Source organism: Siniperca chuatsi, linkage group LG7 (genome assembly GCF_020085105.1).
Source record: "Siniperca chuatsi isolate FFG_IHB_CAS linkage group LG7, ASM2008510v1, whole genome shotgun sequence".
NCBI classification, from domain to species: domain Eukaryota; kingdom Metazoa; phylum Chordata; class Actinopteri; order Centrarchiformes; family Sinipercidae; genus Siniperca; species Siniperca chuatsi.
The window spans coordinates 25,635,695-25,654,151 of record NC_058048.1 but is presented as its reverse complement, the minus strand read 5'-3'; the positions used below and the strand labels follow the sequence as shown (position 1 = coordinate 25,654,151).

At 40.2% G+C, this 18,457-nt stretch overlaps 1 protein-coding gene across 14 annotated transcripts in view; it reads right to left on the bottom strand.

Moving 5' to 3' along the window:
* Window positions 1-18,457, bottom strand: part of tenm4 (teneurin transmembrane protein 4) — a 192,332-nt gene that overhangs the window by 30,325 nt on the left and 143,550 nt on the right. For 10 of the 14 annotated variants that reach the window (XM_044203214.1, XM_044203212.1, XM_044203220.1 and 7 more), the window contains 8 exons: window positions 15,907-16,026; window positions 12,014-12,275; window positions 10,308-10,575; window positions 10,057-10,200; window positions 7,299-7,548; window positions 6,873-6,893; window positions 2,561-2,793; window positions 1,831-1,985 (listed from right to left, as the gene is read on the bottom strand). In XM_044203214.1, coding sequence (XP_044059149.1) covers window positions 1,831-1,985; window positions 2,561-2,793; window positions 6,873-6,893; window positions 7,299-7,548; window positions 10,057-10,200; window positions 10,308-10,575; window positions 12,014-12,275; window positions 15,907-16,026 — 1,453 coding nt within the window. The remainder of the gene's footprint in view (window positions 1-1,830; window positions 1,986-2,560; window positions 2,794-6,872; window positions 6,894-7,298; window positions 7,549-10,056; window positions 10,201-10,307; window positions 10,576-12,013; window positions 12,276-15,906; window positions 16,027-18,457) is intronic. The other 4 variants (XM_044203216.1, XM_044203218.1, XM_044203221.1 and 1 more) reach the window with 1 other exon arrangement.

Here is an 18,457-nt window from a genome sequence, read left to right as displayed (position 1 = left end):
AGCCCAGGACTCAACCTGAGGACGGCTGCTTTATGACCGATCGTGACCGATCCTGTTGCCCTGATGGGATAATTAATAATTATAAATAATTAATGAAGTTACGCTACTGTGCCACCGTGCATGAAAATGCCCATTCTTAATTTGGAAATGCTCTTATCATTCCTGCTGCTGTGTGATGGCTACAGGTATTTAATAATTAATATAAATAAACTGATTATTCAGTGACGTGAACATAATCGGTAAGATTTATTACTCTAACGCATTACAGACTTGATGAAATAGGAGAAAAATGAAATAGGCTAAACTTAACATATATGAAAGGTATAGTGATTTAGGGAGAGGTCTGTATGTGAGGTCTGTGTGCGTGCCTCACCAACTGTGGCTTTTGTCTCAGAGCTGGAATGTGGAAAAAAAAGCCTGATGTTCAGAAGTTGTCCTGTGTGAGGAGGCAGTCTAGTTAATGATACAGCTACTGTATATTTTGTTATTAAGGATTGTTTTTTTTTTTGGGTGGCAAGAGAGCGAGAGACAGTGCTTCAAAGCAGGTGTTTCACGCCAAAAACAATAGGCTATTAAATCAAGAGCACGAATGAAGTCATCTATGGGCATGAATTATTAAATCGAGAGCACCAATTAGTTATATTTTTCTCCATGACAACTCCTGGGCTCTGTACAAAACAACCCCTAACTACTTGGGTTGAAGTTATAATGTCAGGATTAAGCAGCCATGCAAAGGCTGCTAGAGTATGCAAAAGTCTGTCTCGTCACCTCTAAAGGGAGGTCACTGAGCTAGAGAGTGATGTGACCTCAGTGCAGTGTCCTTGCCTGGGGGATGTGTTCTGTCTGGTGTAGCAGTCTGGTACATATGTGTGCATATATGTGTGTGTGTGTACATGTGTTTGCATGCATCAGTGAACACGTGTGCATGAATTTAGAGACAGTGAGGTTATGGGTCATCCTCATCATCCCCCTGCAGCTATAGGTCAAAGGCCCTTTGCACTTGGCTGTGTGGCCACTTGACACAGACATGGAAGCTCCCTGGACTACAGTGCCACCTCTGGTTTAGCAAGGCTTTATAGCCAGGTGCTATGTTTATTCCAGTTCCTGTGGGTTCCCGCAGCCTGGAGATGCAGCTTTTGCAAAAATTAGGTGCAACATGTAAAATGTTTGATTTATTCTATGTGCAATAAACACATGTAATTTAAATATACCACAAACTGCCTCTTGGTTAACCGTATAACCTAACACTGTATCTGGTCCTTACTATTATTTTTACAGGGTTTTTTTTTTAAATCGCACAGACTATTGTATTTTGTACTGTGTGTATAATATTTTCAGTTTTTAACGCATTCTACTGTCAAAATGTGTTTTTTTTTTGCTGCCTCGCTCCATAAGGAACTTCCTCTTGTGAAGTAATAAAGATCAGACCTGAACTATTTCAGTCATCAGCCTTCATTTATGACAAATAACAGGTACAGAAACTTTACCGAAATGGGCTTAAGTGAACACAGGAAAACAGCATTCAGTCTGAAAACTGGCAGTGGAATCCCAACAGAGTGCTAAATGCCTGTAGGCTCTAACTGCCTTCCTCTACCTTAGTATCCTTTGCAAGTCCTGTAAATCTAAAAACTGGCATCATGCAACCAATAAACAAATGTGGATCAAAACTAGACCCAGGGCCACTAGATCCATGCTATGAGCTTCCAGCTACAGACACAAAAGCTCACATGGGGATGTAAGCATCCCGGAGACCAGGGTCAGTCAAGGAGACTGGTGTAGGTTGAGAGGCAAGAAGACACATGCTGGCTGCCCAGGTCAAAGAGGTCGTACCTGAGAGATGTCCATCACAGCATCACAGCTGAGAGGTCGGGCAGAGGTCAGGTCATTGAAGCCCAGAAGAGTAGAGATGATACCATTCTGGTCAATCCTGCGAATCATGGTCCCATCCACAAAGAAGATTACACCGTACTTATCCACTGTAATGCCTGCAGATAAAAAGTCACCCAGTGGACAGAAAAGGAAAATATCCATCAATTATTTTATTTATCTGTGACTTAATGTGAGGACAGAGCACCACTAAATGACAATTAAGCTCTATTCACTGGAATAAAAATTAAAGACTAATCATGGCAATAAAAAATAATGCAAGGATTGATTTTTTTAAATCGCAAAACCTGGACTATACAATACATATTGCACATTTCAGTGGGACTTGAGTGTTATTTCAGTAGTGATTTACAATGTCTTCCCGATGGAGGAAAAAAAAGTAAGTATGTGATCTAATGACTAATTCATCATCCAAATATAGAAGCAACAAGAAAAAGAACACTCCTGGAAACCCATGGAAAGGCATACTATAAAAAAATTGAGTTTTAAAATAACGGAAGCTAGTGAGTTACAGACGTAGCTAGTGATGGAGTAAGAAAAGATAATTGAATGCATGAAAAGTGCCTATATCTTCAGCTATCAATCTAGTCTACTTGTAAAGAAAAGAGAGAACAAGACCCCAACTGACTTGAAACTGCACACTACATTGATTATAATAACACCCATACAATACCTCTGGGGTTAGTGAGAGTGGCCTCAACTGCCTTTCCTCCATCCCCACAGCGAGTGTCATCATATGGGAGACACTGGTCACCAGTTCCCGCCACCAGCTCCAGATTCTTGGCCACATCTTTCACAACATTCAGAGATTTCACCTTGAAAACCTTCCTGCTGCTGGTGTCCGAAAGGTACACAGCACCGTTCACTGGACTGGTGGCTAGGTAATACTTATGAGCAGGGCTGTTGCTGAGAGAAGGAAAAAGAGAGGAATAAGCCCAAGTCAATAAAGCTCGAAGGGCTACAGTGCTTTCAATAAGAAACATTGTGTAATACAATTAAAATGGATTCAAAAGCCATTTAGAGAGTCAATTGGGCACAATTACAGTTTAAACCAAGGACATGGAAAAAGAAAAATAGAATGAGATTAAACATGGAAAAATAGAATGAGATTAAACATGACATAATGGTGGAGCTTAGAACTCATCTACAATACAGTCAGCTTAGTTAGAAATCCCTGTTGTCAAAAGAGAGTGGAAACTCCACTTGTCTGAATATATGTGTATAGACATATACACAGTAGACATATGTGAAAATACTGTATATGTATAGATACAGATGTCTAGTTTATTTCAAATGATTGAAACACTAGTAATGCTGAAGGGGATGCAGAGTTAGGAATACAAAGAGAAACAAGGGTCTAGTGGGACTCAGTCATTCAGGTTCATTGGATCCTTTGACAGAAATCCTAATTGCTCCCCCATCCCTGACCCAAGAAATCTCTGTGATATTGTCTGAAAACAAAAATATGAAACCCCAGTAGCAGTAGCCTGGTTATTGCTAGAAGAAATACAAACAAGTATGTTTTCTGTTTGCCTTTGGACTTTTTTTTACAGGAACACAAATGCATAGCTGAAGCAGCAATCCAAATACACTATGCATCCATCAGGCAGAGATTCCAGCACAGAAAAAATATCTTATTAAACTTCCAACCAAGTCAACAAAGTAATCCTTCATATCCACAGGAGATTGCCCAACCTGACAGACAGACAATAGAACCAAATATAACCAATGCTGCAGTGGCAGGATGCATGCAATCTATTGGCACAGTCCAGACAGAATATGTGTCAGAAAACACAGAAAACAAAGATGACCGTAAACGAATCCATAGTAGTACAAATGAAGTGACAGAGAGGACTATTTCCATTAAAAATCTGCTCCTGTTTCTAATAAATACATGATCTTCTGCTGAAAAATTCAACCATAACAGATTTGAACTAAAAACAATGGCACCATACACTACTGGATGGTAGAGACTATAGCCAGGACTGATCTTGTTTTGACACACTTGTCTGTGTTCCCATAAATATAGTACATGGCACAAATGGTATTTGGATAAGAGGTCCTTTCTCTACAGGTGCCACCCACATGAAAAACAGTTGATCCCTTTCAACTAGTTGTATTACTTGAGTAATTGATTGCCAGAAAATTTAACAACAACAATTTGGCTAATATATTAAACCGATAAATCATTTAAACTTTTATCAAACATTTGCTGGTTCCAGCTTTACAAATGTGATAAGTTGCTGTTTTTCCTAGTTATAAATTTAATTAAATCATTGTAAATTGAACATCTTTGGGTTTTTGACTGTTGGTCAGACGAAATAAGGAATTAGTAACCATTTTAGCAATGCAGTGCTTAGTGCCACCTTAAAGATGACCAGAGTTATTAGGGCAAGATACAGCACAGTTCTGCCAGACCTGATAAACATTATGGAGAAACCTGTCAGCAGGGTGTCATTCAAAGTGGATTAAGATAGAATTTCAACTATAACCTTGAGGGTTCTTTTATGGCTTATGGTTGGCATGACAGTGCCAAAGCTTATATTTTTTTATATTACAACAAGAAAGACCAGTGGGTCTGTGGAATTGTCAACTCCAATACATAATTTTAAATGACAATTGACCTTCAATGAATCAGAGATGACAGGACACTACAGCAAACCTCAGGCGCACATGTCACAATCAGCCCACTGACCAAGTTGACTGATATATTGGTCTACAGTACATTCCAGGTACAACCAGCTGGCTTAGAAAAACAACTGCTGTCTTAGAGTAGGTCAGTAGCAAGCCTCAATAACTGGATTCTACTTTGCATTCTATCTGCCATGTGCAATCAGCTGATACCTTATCAGCTCCCAGTTGCATGTAGAACAGTGTTGGTCCCCCACAGTGTTTGAAACTATGACGCGTGATTCCCTGACCTTGAGCTAGGGCCATATACTCCATCTATATTCACTGACAACATCTAGTTTGTAGAAGATAATTGGATTTTGCTGCATGCTGGCGTGGCAACGGAGGAAGCGTGGTTGGAGTGGATGGGGACATCCTTAGTAGGGGGTCAATGAACATTGTAGTGAGATCACCCACCTCCCAGTCCTATCGCTAGCTCACACATGAACAGGAGGCAGCCACCCGTTTTATACAGACACATGCTGTGTTTTCCTGAATAAATCTCCTTTTTAACATGCAAATGTGTTTGGAGTACTGAGACCAAAGGGACAGAGCTTTGACGTTTCCTTAGTTTTGCTCGAGCAAACGCATGAGTGTGTATGGGTTGTGTAAGTTAATGTATGTAAGCGTACTAACACTTTTGTTCTGTACAAAGGCATTTGAGATATTAAGACTGAGAAAATATAGTTACAGATAAACAGAAAAAGCAACAGAGAGCTTCTAAGTGTTTTGTTAATGTGGTCATTCTTGAAAACAGCGACCAGCATCACTTGGCTTTTCATCCTCAGTTTGACTTCATGTTCCTCAGCTGAAGTCATGACCCTCTGATAGAAAATCAATCAATAGCCTGTTGCCTGAGACATGGTATCTACAGACAGCACACAGAGATTACATTGGTACATGGTAAATGGACTGTACTTGTATAGTGCCATTCTAGTCTTCCGACCAGTCGAAGACACTACATATCACATTCACAAGCTGATGGCAGATGCTAACTGCTCATCAGTCCAAAGAAACTAACTAATCATTCACACATACTAAGCCACAGCCGCCATGTGGTCACCATGTTTCTACAGTAGCCCAGAATGGACAAACCAAACACTGGGTCTAGATAGGGCAGTTCGCATTTTTGCGAGTTTCGCAGCCACCTCCTACATGGTTGGAAGGGGAGGGTGATGCGAGCGGTATTCAAATGGTTGCAAACTGCAATTTCACCACTAAATCCTACACACTGAACCTTTATCACCTATTTGACACTTTCATCAACAACTGAAAATGGTGCATTTCATAAAGGCTGGATTGCTTGCAGTGCGGTTGTGTTGGACTGCAATGTAATGCAAGGTGTACCTAATAAACTAACAATGCAATGTATGTTCTATATACCACTCTGAAATGTTGGGATTCCTTGACAGATGGCAATTCTACAACCATTTTACAACATCTTACTTACATTCAAATGCATAATACTAGCTATCTCAATACTTAATAAATGTGTAGTATATTTGACAATGTAATTTGACCCCCATTATCAAGCCTGAGGAAAACTGAAGTGAAGCCTCTACTGAGGCAACAATCAGCTGCATTCTGTCATGGGTTTGGGTTTGTGTTCAGCTATTTCCTGTTGTATTTTGTAATGTGTCCAGCCTCTTGTGTAGTTTTACTCCCTGTCTTTGTTTGCTTTTCCTTCCAGTTTTGATTGTTTGCCCTGCCCTAATTAGTTTCACCTGTGTCTAGTTATCCTGCCCTCACCTGTGTATTTAAGTCTGTGTGCTTCCTTTGTTCTGTGTCAGATTGTCTTCATCCCTCGTGTTAAACGTTCTAGCTCTCAGGATTTTCTTCCTGGCTTATTTGGACATTGCATGGATTGTGGACTTTGCATAACCCCTGTTGGAATTGTTTGCCCATGGACTGCTTCTATGTAAATCCTTGTGTTTTTTTAAATTTTGTCATTAAATCACTGAACTACACTAGCCCTGCTTGTGTGTCTGCAGTTGGGTCCAACTCCTGCTTTCCTCATTCCCTGGCTTGACAACCATGACACATTCTCTCTTTGCAATCACACACATTACAGATGCAAACACATTGTAGTGAACAAGGCCCTGAATCCAGAGATTTAGTATGATCAAGAGACATCATTAAACCACTAAATCTAGAGCTTTATAAAGATGAACATTATGCAGACAGTCAGTATCTTAAAATGTGATCTTCTAGCTGCTTACAAGTGCAAGCCTGAAATGGGCTCAAAAGGTCTCTTCGACATGTATGTGGACTGTACCCTTTTCTTTATTAATTTAAGCAAATACTGTATTGCTTACCTATGCCTGAAGTCTTTATTTCTGTCAAGAGTTTGCCAAAAGCAGCAGAAAATGAGAAAGGAGAGGAAATGTTAGTTGTTAGTGGATAGGTTTAAAAAAACAGTTGTTAGTGGACAGAATTAATTAAAAGAGAATCATGACAAAACATTAGATTTCTTATGTACTCAAACCTGTTTTTGCTGACATTAACAAAGAAATTAGTCTTTTCCTTGAATGTCTTCTGTTAAGACCCCATTACATCCTTTTCAGACCATATCAGGGCCAAACTCCAGCTGATACAGGAGGATGAGAGAGGCAGGACCATCAGTCCTGGGCCTTTAGGGCATTTCTGTCTATCTCAATCGACCTCAGTGGTTTATGACCTGTGTGCAAGCCCATCTGAGCTCATGGTCTTGAGTGAATGTTAGTAGGCTTCTCCTCCATTACCTGAGCTCCAGGACGCTGGTTACATTCCCCGTGGTGAAAATCCTCCTCACATAGTTGAAGTCACCCACGTACAGACTTCCATCTGAGCCACACGCCAGAGCCACAGGGGCGAGCAGCTTGTTTCCGTCAGCAAGGCCATTACAGCTGGGGCAGGAGATGCTGCGCCTGCGCCCGTTCCCCATCACACTGCCGATTACAGGAGGCTGCTGGGAGATGAAGACGTTCTCCCCATTGCCCATATGAAGAATACCTGATGAGGGCACAGGAAAGAAACTAGTAACACCTGCTACCTGTTTAGGTTGAGCAGAGTTTGAAAACTGGGCTCTATTTTCCTGAAATTGGATGAAAACAAAAATGCAGGTGCAGACAAGGGGAGCAAGTGAAAACAGGTGTGGCCAAATGATTAAGGCAAATTTTTTGCAATTTTGGTAGGGCTTAAACAATAGGCAGTTAAATCAGTTTCTCAAATCTTCTCTGAAAGCAGAGTGCGTTCTAATAGGCAAGGAAGTGCATCTAGGCCAGATTTTCCCAAGAAAAAACTTCTTAGAGAGGCATTATTATACAGCAGCCCAATAATGAATATACAGCACCCAAAATGTTACCAATGGCAGATATTGTGTCATTTCAACTTGAATTTACATTTTAGGAGGCACTTAAAATCCTGTCCATGTGTAATGATGTACACAAACCTATTTTACAAGAACATTTCATTAATGCAGTTAGTATACAACTAACAACTAAAATATGGAATGTGTTACCATTATTAGTAACAGTACTAAACTGTACTTTTCACCACAGTGATTACAAAGTTTGCACCCAATTAGTCATATTTAGGTATGTTTACATGCATATACTAATCCCACTTCTGCAAACTGTTCATGCAGTTCACATTATTGCATTTGCTAACAGCTCCCAATTAATCCTGTTCACACAACGTAAATTCTTATTTGATTATACAGAGGAAATACTGTTTGGAGTTCTGCTTAAATAAAAAGATGTTGCTACATTTCTGAAGGAGCTTAAGACACATCCTGATGCTGCCACCTACACTTGCAGTAATTTGCATATAAACTTGGAATCTGTAGAGAATAGCATTCCAGTCTGGTGTGTAGAGATGCATAAAGGGCTTAATGCAATTTTAAAATGTATATTAGATGAAAATTTTAAGAGTGAAAGTCAACACACAGAAAAAAATCGGATGTGATTTTCAATACGTCAGTGTGTGCACCTCCGCCATCTGAGGCCATGAAAATTGCTCTGTGTGCCCGTGTTTGCAATAAGAGGTGGTCTTAGCGGATGGAAACACAGGCACAATTTCACGCCAAAATGGGGACCAAAAAGCCCTTGGCACAAGTGGAATATCTTGGAGCTAGAGAATTACCACACAAGCACAATCACAAAAAAATGACTTTCTCCGATTAAAAATGGCATTGTGCTCGCCTTTCTACTTTTACTGGCTCTGCACATGAACAAAAATAGAGCTGTATGAGTACAGTTTATATGCAGGCATTCAGGATGCACCCACAAACACATGCACACTATGCTTCCATAAGTGTTGCCAATCTACTCTTGGAAAATGGTCAAATATGTAAATGTAAAGATGTTCTTGCTGCCCAATCAATGTAATCATATTTGAAAATCAGCATCTGCATGTCTGCGATAGTTTTTCTGCTTCTGATGGTACTTGGTGAGTTATTTGAGCACCACAACATTTGGTCTATCAAAAAAGATCAGCCAAGCATCTCCTTCCTGGGATGTGATTTAATCTTAGGGGCTGCTGCTGCTGGGAGTAGCAGACTGACAGCAATTAAATTAGGGATGATTCTAAAAATGCTGGGCATGAACAAGACATGGAAGTGCCAAAGAGAGAGAGAGGGGGGGGCAAGTAGCAGCTCTCTCCCTCCGCCCGACAGCACATTCAGACTCTGCAGGTTTGGTGTGACAGATCAAAGTGCCTCCTCCCTGAGCACTTCTCATAGAAGTATGCCTCATCTCCTCTGATGAGCCTTTCCAGACACAAACAGACGGTGAAGCCTAGCTAGTGACAGGTGCTGCCCAAAGTTTCTCTCTTCATTCCTACTTGTGCCTTTCAGAAGTAATTTGTTGGCAATAAGAAAATTGACCCCTCTCACCTAAAAATGGACAACGGTAATAAAAAGTCAGATCTATCTGAAGCTACATGACACTGCTGAATTGAAAAAGCCTCAAAATGCTACAGGCAGGGAAGACAATTCAATGTTACACTAAAAGCATCATCTAAGACACTGGGTAGACATGGTGATATTTATCTGCACTCTTGGGCACATTAAGAATGATATGTGTAAAATGCAATAAGGAGCGGCAAACTAAAGACTCCACAAAATGTTTCCATCTTTACATATGACAAAGTCTATTATTGAGTCCTAATGAAATTTAATTTCATAAAATAAGTTTTATAAAAACTAAATGAGATGCTTGTTTCCAATGTAAATTAAATTGTTTGTAATTTTCCTGATATGAATGTACAGTAGTGATCTGCATTATGCTGTCTTCTTCTTAATCACTGACACAGATTCTTACAAAATTCCTAAAACAAGTACAACTGCACTGGCACACAAGTGTATTTACCTCATTGTGATCATTTTCAAACTCAACAATGAAATAAATAATGTGTAAAAAATTAAGATTTCCTGCAGTATAAAAATATCTTTTGAGTAGGTGTTTTAATGAACAAGTGGCTGAGAATAGGAATTTAAAAAAGGATTACTAGTTGACTCACCACTCTGGATATTTAAGGCATGGTGTTTGTCTATAGTCCATCCTCCCAGTTTGGAGGCAGTGGTTTCATAGCCCTGTAGAACAGCAGTCCTCTTCTCCCATAGAATAAGGTCTGGACATGACTCATACTCAAAACCCACAGATACTAGGGAAAGAAGTAAAGATAAAACCTGAATTAGTGAACAACATGTGTTTTGGATAAAAAAGCAAAATATACATTACATACAATATAGACTGTACTTGATCACTTACCAAAAGCTTCAGACAAGCCATAGACCTTCTGGCTGTAGACATCTGCCTTGTCCCACACAAAGTCATACAAGAGGTTTGGGGCTGCAGGAAACCACTTTCTGAACAGCCTGCCTTCCACAGCCACCATGAGGTGAACCTTCATCAAGTTGAAAGGGATTGTGGAGTGGGTGAGGGTGACCCGCAGTATTGACTTGTAACCTGGGGTCCTGCTGCTTAAATAGCCAAGTTTCATGTCTGTCCCTGGTATGGGCACTTCCTCCTGTAGAGACTATGGACAAAAAACAAAGCTTATCAATGAGAGAAAGCAAACATAAATCCTTAAGCTAGCTGACAGAAATTGTAATTATTAAACTGATTAGAAATCTATTTTCTTCAGTGTTTAAGGTAGGATTAATAACATGCCTCTGCATGTCCTTTATTTCATGCAGATTATCAATTTGTCATTCCTTTGGTCAGTGGCCACTACAACCTTTGTCACTTATTTTTCACAGCCTTGCCTCCAACCAAATATATGAACCCATGGGAAGATTAGAAACATCAATTAGAGGACAATTATATTCATGTGTTACAGGAACTACAATTAAGGATTTCTTTATTATGTACTCCACTGAGTATTTTTCATAATTGATTTAATATTATTGATATTTTAATATCAATAATCAATTACCTTCATTAGGACAATAGTCTTCCCTACAATCTATATGACAGTGGCATCAAAGGAGTGCCCTTGGGCTCAGAGCCTGCACAGTTCGATAATATATAGAGTAATAAAAGTTAGTTTAGTAAGAGACAACATCATGACCTTATGAAATTTCCACTGAGGTCAGACCTGTAACCTCTTGATGATATAACAGTTGGTCAACACTCAGACATTGTACGTTGTTCGCATTTAGGATCAAGGGTTGACACCACTGGTTTGGTTGACCACCTCCTCCCTGCTCTAATTGAGTCACCTCTTGTAGCCTGTCTGCACAGTACAGAACAAGATGTAAAGTAACAATTAAAACAGCTACCCAAAGCGACATTAGTCAGAGGACATGTCACTTACGAAGTGTTTCTTTTTAAATGTTCACAGTGTGTACATATGCCTGGTTAATTGATCAGAATTCTCTTTTATAAGTGTAAATTTGACGATGGCCCTGTATGATGCTCTTACAGCTCTTCAATGAATAGCAAAGACAAGGCTACTATTAATAGACAGAACTGCCTTCTAAATTCACTGATATGCCATAAATCTTATGAAGCAAAGTGGGAGACAAAGTAATTCTCCACAGTAGCCACACATTCACCTGCACACACAAGCCCATGCAAGTGTGTGCTTGCACCAAGAAGACACATGCACAAAATATATACATGTCATGAAATATAAAAGCAAATCCTTTCCAGTGGTACTATGCTTAACCTCAGAGACTACAACCCAGGAGAAATTAAAAATGTCCAGGCTGTTTTCTGTGTGCGAGGTAATCATCATCATTCTGCAGTGAGACAGTACAATGCACATTGTAAATCGCCCAAGTTCTGCAGACCAATTACACTAGAGAGATAAAATCACAGCACTGCCATGAGCCAGAGTTACTATTACACTTGTATTTGATGAATAGTCTTCAGAGTCTCTCCCAGATGTGTGACATGAATCATTTGGAGGAGACACCCATGTAGATCACAACCTGCAGGGCAGTGAAGAGGGTGGGGTGCAGAGTAGTCACCTGGATTTCGGGTACGATGGTCCGCCTTTCAGAGCAAGAGCCAGCGAATGCGGTGAGCGAAGCTGGGGACACCACAGGGCTAGGCCTGGTAAAGCTGCTGAGGTCACAGCTAGGGATGTCATTTTCCTCATGCCGCATGACGATGGTATCCATGACAAAGAAGCGCCCCCATGGCAACCACAGAGTGTGCTCCTGGGTGATGAATGGAGCGCGCTCAAAGTGCAGGGCTACGGCTATGCCCCCATTGGTCACTAAGTCAAAACTGCAACACAGACGTGCACAATGTCAGAGAAGATGATGATTGTATGTATGATTCACATACAGTGAAGATGAATGCCATATTTTTCAAATAAATACTATGAAAATTCCCATTAGCAATGCATGTAATCTGTTGTGTGTTGAGGATTAAACCATGCCACAATTTACTGTGAATATAATTACTATTTTCTAATTAAGTGTTGGTATAACAGATCAAACAGTAATAAATTCATGTTTTAATAAATTAAGACTGTTAAGAAAGGATGGTTTTACTATTTAGTATTATCTTTCAGGCACACAGGCTAAAAATACAATAGGATGATTAATCACAATGTTAGAAGCACATCTCTTAATTAATGTCATAATCTGTAGATTTTATTTGAAGAACGGAAAAAAATAGATGCATGATTTAAGTTCAGGCTTGACTGTTTCACCCCCATGCATGCGTAATGCACTGCTCCTGTGCTCACATTTATATGTGTGAGTGAGAGAGATTTGTGCTGCAGTATGGAGGCAGCCGCCACTTCTTTATCGATCCCTTAGATGAAGGCTGTCCACTCTAACATCAGTCTAAAAGCCCTGGAATGCAATCCCATCTACTGTTGCATTTAAGGGCCCCTGCCTCTGGTCTGACGTGAGTGGGTCTCAGTAAACAGGCTGCACTCTGGCGATTTCATCATCTCTAACTGCTGCATGATGACAAAAGCATGCCTGCACCTGCACTGGACTTCTGCAGCTCTTGTCACTTCTCTCTAAGAGCCAATTAGCACCTGGTCACCTGCAGGCCCCTGGGACAGGGCCTCATCCTCACACAGGAAGCATCTTTTCTAAATTACAGGTAAGGATCCAGGTCCAAACAGTGGCCTCCAAACCAGGTAGCCTCTCTCTTGGTTTCAGCTACTATATAAAGAATCTGCTCAGTCTAACTTCCCTTGAGAGTAAACATCTGATTGGCTGTGGCGATAAACAAAGGCTTGTTCCGCCCTTGGTGTTTTGCCCTTGGTTGGGTGTGAGTAGAGTGAGTTTGTCCAGCAATATGGAGGCTGCAGAGCTGATGGGGGCTGTGATAGTGGTACCCTTGTGCTGCCGAGATCCATCAGCAGCCATACAGCTGCAGCCGGGCAGTCTGCATGACACCTGGCAGGCTCAGGCTACGCACGCTCAAAACACTTCTGGACAGATACCCATGGGCAGCGTGGCCAATCGATGAAGGGATTCACTGGATGTTATCAATCATGACAACAGCCTTAAGCCATGTGACAAAACTTATTAAGCTACCTACAACATCCTTGCTTGCTTGTTCCCTCAGGGAATGCATCAAGCTTAAAGTGGTAACCCTGCCAATGAACTTTGCGTGCCTCATTCAAATTATATGCAATCATTTCTCAGCCAGTGTATACTTGTAATGAACTGGACGGTATCTACTTGATGTTAAAGTGAATCAAGGACACAGCAAGAAGTTAGTAAGAATGAATAACGACTGTATAGATGCTCAGGTAATAGGTGTGTCACTAGTGTGGCCTCAACTACAGTATGTCCTCATTCACTTGTAAAATGTAACTCAACACATTGATGTCCTCAACCACCAAAAAATATTTTTAAAAATGAATAGTAATTATAATATGTGCATGTGAGATGTGGTCATTATACAGTGCCATTTTGGGACATTAGGATGGATCTTTTAACAAGTTGCCAAGTAGTCCAGTGAACAGTGGATTTCCCATACATATCATGGCTCCTATAGAGATCTTCACAAGCACCTAATAATGAAATAAGCTGGAATCCACGTCAGTATTTTACTCATTATTGGAGAAAAGCATAAAAGGGAACAGGTGTGTCACAATGCTCAGCCAGTCAGAAAATGGCTACACAGCTGTAAAGAAACTAAACTAACGTCTTTTGTTTAGGCCAGAAAACTTTTCAAGATAGTGGAAAAGGTAATTTAAAAAACTAAACCCTTGGACAATAAGGAACACATCATAAAAATGAATTGAGACAGCTTTCCCATTTCTAAGTGGCTGAACAGGTGCATTTCTGATTTCACGCTGCACTGAGCCAGTTTACAGTGATTGCAAGGGAGTTGCAGGAGACTAGGCATGTTTACAGGGAAACCTGGGAGATGGAGTAGTGTTTACACATATGCTGGAAGGGAGAAAAGAGTATAGAGTTTTGCAAAGGAAAAACGGAATGATGCATAAGAAAAATGGGACACACATAAATAGGAAAAGGAAAGAGATGAGGGAAGCCAGTGCAGTGGAAAGAATACAAAGGCTAAAGGAAGGTACGGGAAATAAGTGAAAGAGTAGTGCCCAGAAAGGAAAGGCTTAAGGGCAGTGGGAGATTGGAGGAGGAAGAGCGTGAAGGGATGGAGAGCAGATGAAATAAGTGAGAAAGGTGAAGATGATGAGGTGGAGATGAGAGATTTTTGGAAAACTAGGAAGAAGAAGAGACTGACAAGAAAATGGAAGGAATGAGGAGAAGCAAGAATGATCAAGATCAAACTGGCGGCAAAGATGTGGGCCTTTAGAGTATCAGTAACTGATAAAAGTGTCAGGAGGAAGTGGGGCTTGGAGAGCAAACACCAATTTATGCTGTCGTGTGATAGAGGGGTTTGGTTTGCCACGAGGCCTTACAAACATTGACTACTATGAGAGATACAGGGGGATTGGAGGTTGTGAGCGTGTACTGTATGTGTGTGCAATCTGATCCAAAACCATATTCAGAAAAGAACAGAAATCATAGAGACAATATTACCCAAAGTTTTTCTCTTTCTCTTTCTCTCCAAGAAACACATCGAAACCAGTCTGAGGTTTGTGTCTGGATTTCTCTGAGAAACTCTCCTGGTGCCAAAGCAGCTGGCATAGAGTGGCTCAAAGAAAGCCAAACAGAGGACACTCTTATTTTTATTTTATTCGAACACTTCAACACAGAACAATTTATCTTTCTCCAAAGGGGTTCTAGTGGTACTGTAATGAAACAACAAGGAAACCTTGTCCATAAACTCATTTAAACTCATGTTTCCACGTCCATAAAGGCAGAAGATGTGTGGAATTGTCTGAGGAAGATAGTGGTAATGATCTATGTCAATCAGTGCTTGACACTGATGGCAAAAAAAGTATTATTAAACTACAACAAGAGAGGAGACAGATGCAAAGCAAATTAATTGCAGGTCTGTGGCCTAAACTTGTCTCACTTCTTAATGTCTCACTTAATTCTCTAAATCTTCCATTGTCAAATAATGTCCATCCGCACTGTGTTTCATTGCCCCAGTGAGCTGCTTTGAATTGGCATATTTTATTCTTTCCCCTCCCTGCTGCTACTGAAGCATAACTTATGAGTGTACCAGAAGGGCTTTGTTTGATTTCTCTGGGAATTGAGCCGAGAACTCCAAAATTGGACCAAATGAAAGCACGAAGCAGATCAATGGCAGCACAGTTTGCAGTGGCAACTGTGTTTTTTCCTTACATCATTAGAATTCAGCGCAGCTAAACAACACTATTTGACAATAATATAAATATCATTGTCACATCTCTGTACAGCATATTTAAGTAGCGGTTAATGGCATTTGCATTGCATCCCTTGTTTCGGTGTGTGTGTGTGTGACTGTGTGTCAAAATAAAGACGAGGGCTCTTACCTTCCATCCTGCCTAGTGATTGTGTAACCATAGGACGGGTTGTTGATGAAACTGATGTTGACTCCAACCAGCGGTGTTCCATCCGAGGTCACTACTTGTCCACGAATGACACAAGCATGGCTGCATGGGAGTGAGAAGGACCAACACAGTTATAATGACAGAATACTTTTCGACCAAACTTTTACATACAGGTACATACAGGTAGTACCTGTACAAACAAATACAATACAAAAACATTACTCCTGCAGTAAATCTTGTAAATTAGTGGTGGTATTGGATTGGATTGGATTATATTGTTCTGTTTCTAACTGAACACCTCATATGACGTCTCTAAGGGTTTTTCTACCCAGAATCAGAATCAGAAATACTTTATTGATCCCCGAAGGGAAACTCTTTGTTACAGCAGCTCGCCTTTACGTCAGTGCACACAGGAAAAAGTACTAGCAAAAAATATAATACAATACACTATATAACAGGTAAGAAAATAAATTAAGTACCAGGTGGGTATAAGTATAAAATAAAATAAGTGTAGTACCAAGTGGGTTTACCGGTTGATGATGATAATACGGTATAATATTACAATGTAATAATATAAGTAATAAGTAGGAGATAATGAAATAAGGAAGTTTTACTTTGCTTTTGATCTAATTAAAAAATATATATATTTATCTTTTCCATTACAGAATACAAGAGAAGGAAATAATAGGACTGCAGATCACAAGACTTGCTTGGCTGGTTATCAAGACCTCGACAGATTTCTAGACTGACATCAGGTCTCCAGAAGCTGCATAAATTAGATCTGATCATCAGTCCCCACCAATCAATAGCGGGAAGTCATCCAAATTCACCTCCTAATCTTACTGAACTGATGAGTTGAGACCTTGCTGTATCACGCCTCTCTCGTCGAGTTCTGCCCTCGTCATTAGCAAGGCCCAGTTCATGGTCAGCCATCGTTTCTGTAGTCGTTTGCAAAAAATCCCCTAACAAATGCCTTACTGCCACTTCTTCATTAGACCATGGCTATTTTTAATACATTTGGGTCTTAAACACTGCCACGTACTGGAAACAATTAACACTGGTGTGTTAGTAGCTGCCCTCAACATGTCCTTACCAGAGGCAAGATCATTCACCCCACACTATCCTGGTCCCCAGGAACCTAGTTTTATGTTAATTAGGCCGGGTCCCCTTCAGAAGACCTTGGCTGTCCACCACTGCACTGTAAACAAGCAAGGAGATACTGTTCCGAATCCTTGGGCTCATATCCAAAGATCTATCTGGATGCATTTACATAGAATTACTACTAAAGTTAACCCACGACTGGCCTGGCTGTCTACGATTAATCATTCATGCTGACAGTTTATTTTAGAGTCTTGTTTGAAGAGGCAATCATCCACATTTTCTTCAGATGGAGCTGTGAAAGTGGAACTATCTCCTTCCTGCCTATGTGAACCACATGGGGAGATGATTCCTTGCTGTCAAGACAAATGATTTAAATATTGACATCAAATACAACAGAAAGAAAGAGCAGCAAAGGAAGCGTGAAGCAATCGCTGCAGAAACTTCCCCTCTGTATGAGATTTTACTAGTCTAAGAGGACTCACAAAGTCGAAAGAGACTTCACAATATCTCCAACCTCGAGTTTATCATACATCATCCACAGAGGGCAATGTGAGGACATGTTGTGAAGAATAAACAGGTGAAGCCCCTGGACTCTCTGGTTTATGTTCTTTAAAGAGGAAGTAGTATGGATAACAAGACTTGGGGTGGATTTTGCCACTGATGTCATGTAAGTTATGATAATGCATAAAGCTGTGTGAATGAAGGTTGCTGTTAGATATGTTTTTGGAATATGAGGAGGGCCAGTAATACTTACAGCTAATTGCAGCAATGTTTCATGAGCAATTCTACTATTATATTAATTTACCACAAACTGCCTGTTTCAGCTGAAGTGGGTGAGTAGCTCTGGAAAACAAATGACTTCTAATGAAACTGAACCACCTTTGGTTAAAAAAAAAGTCATAAATAAGCATCAGAGACATACAGCTATCACACAGTATATTTTGTCACAAAATTGGAAAATACCCCCCTTTACCAGCATGTAATTGTGATGAAACTGCATTGCTCAGACAAAATAAAAAATGCATGCCAGACTTAAGTATAGAGAACTTTCAGTGAGCAAGGCTAATAAATGGTACCATCACCACAAAAACAACAAAAACATCATTACCCACGCAAATTACTTGATTATAGGGTAAACTCTGCTGCAAATATAAGCATGTCACTGCAGCCCTCTCTTTCCCTGCCTGTATGTTACCAAGCACACTGAAGAGTGTAAAATGATGAGACGTCAATGTAAATTTTTAGCTCTCCAAATATATAATCCTGCTAAAAGCGATAGAGCACACTGAGAACAAAACAAACAAGAGATTTTCTGACACTAATGGCCTAATGCTAATAAAAGATATAAATAAAATAATAAAAGTGCAAGCTTGTAAATTAAGTGAATGGCTTGTGCCTTGCTATTATAAGCCAGCTATCAATCTTTGCCCAA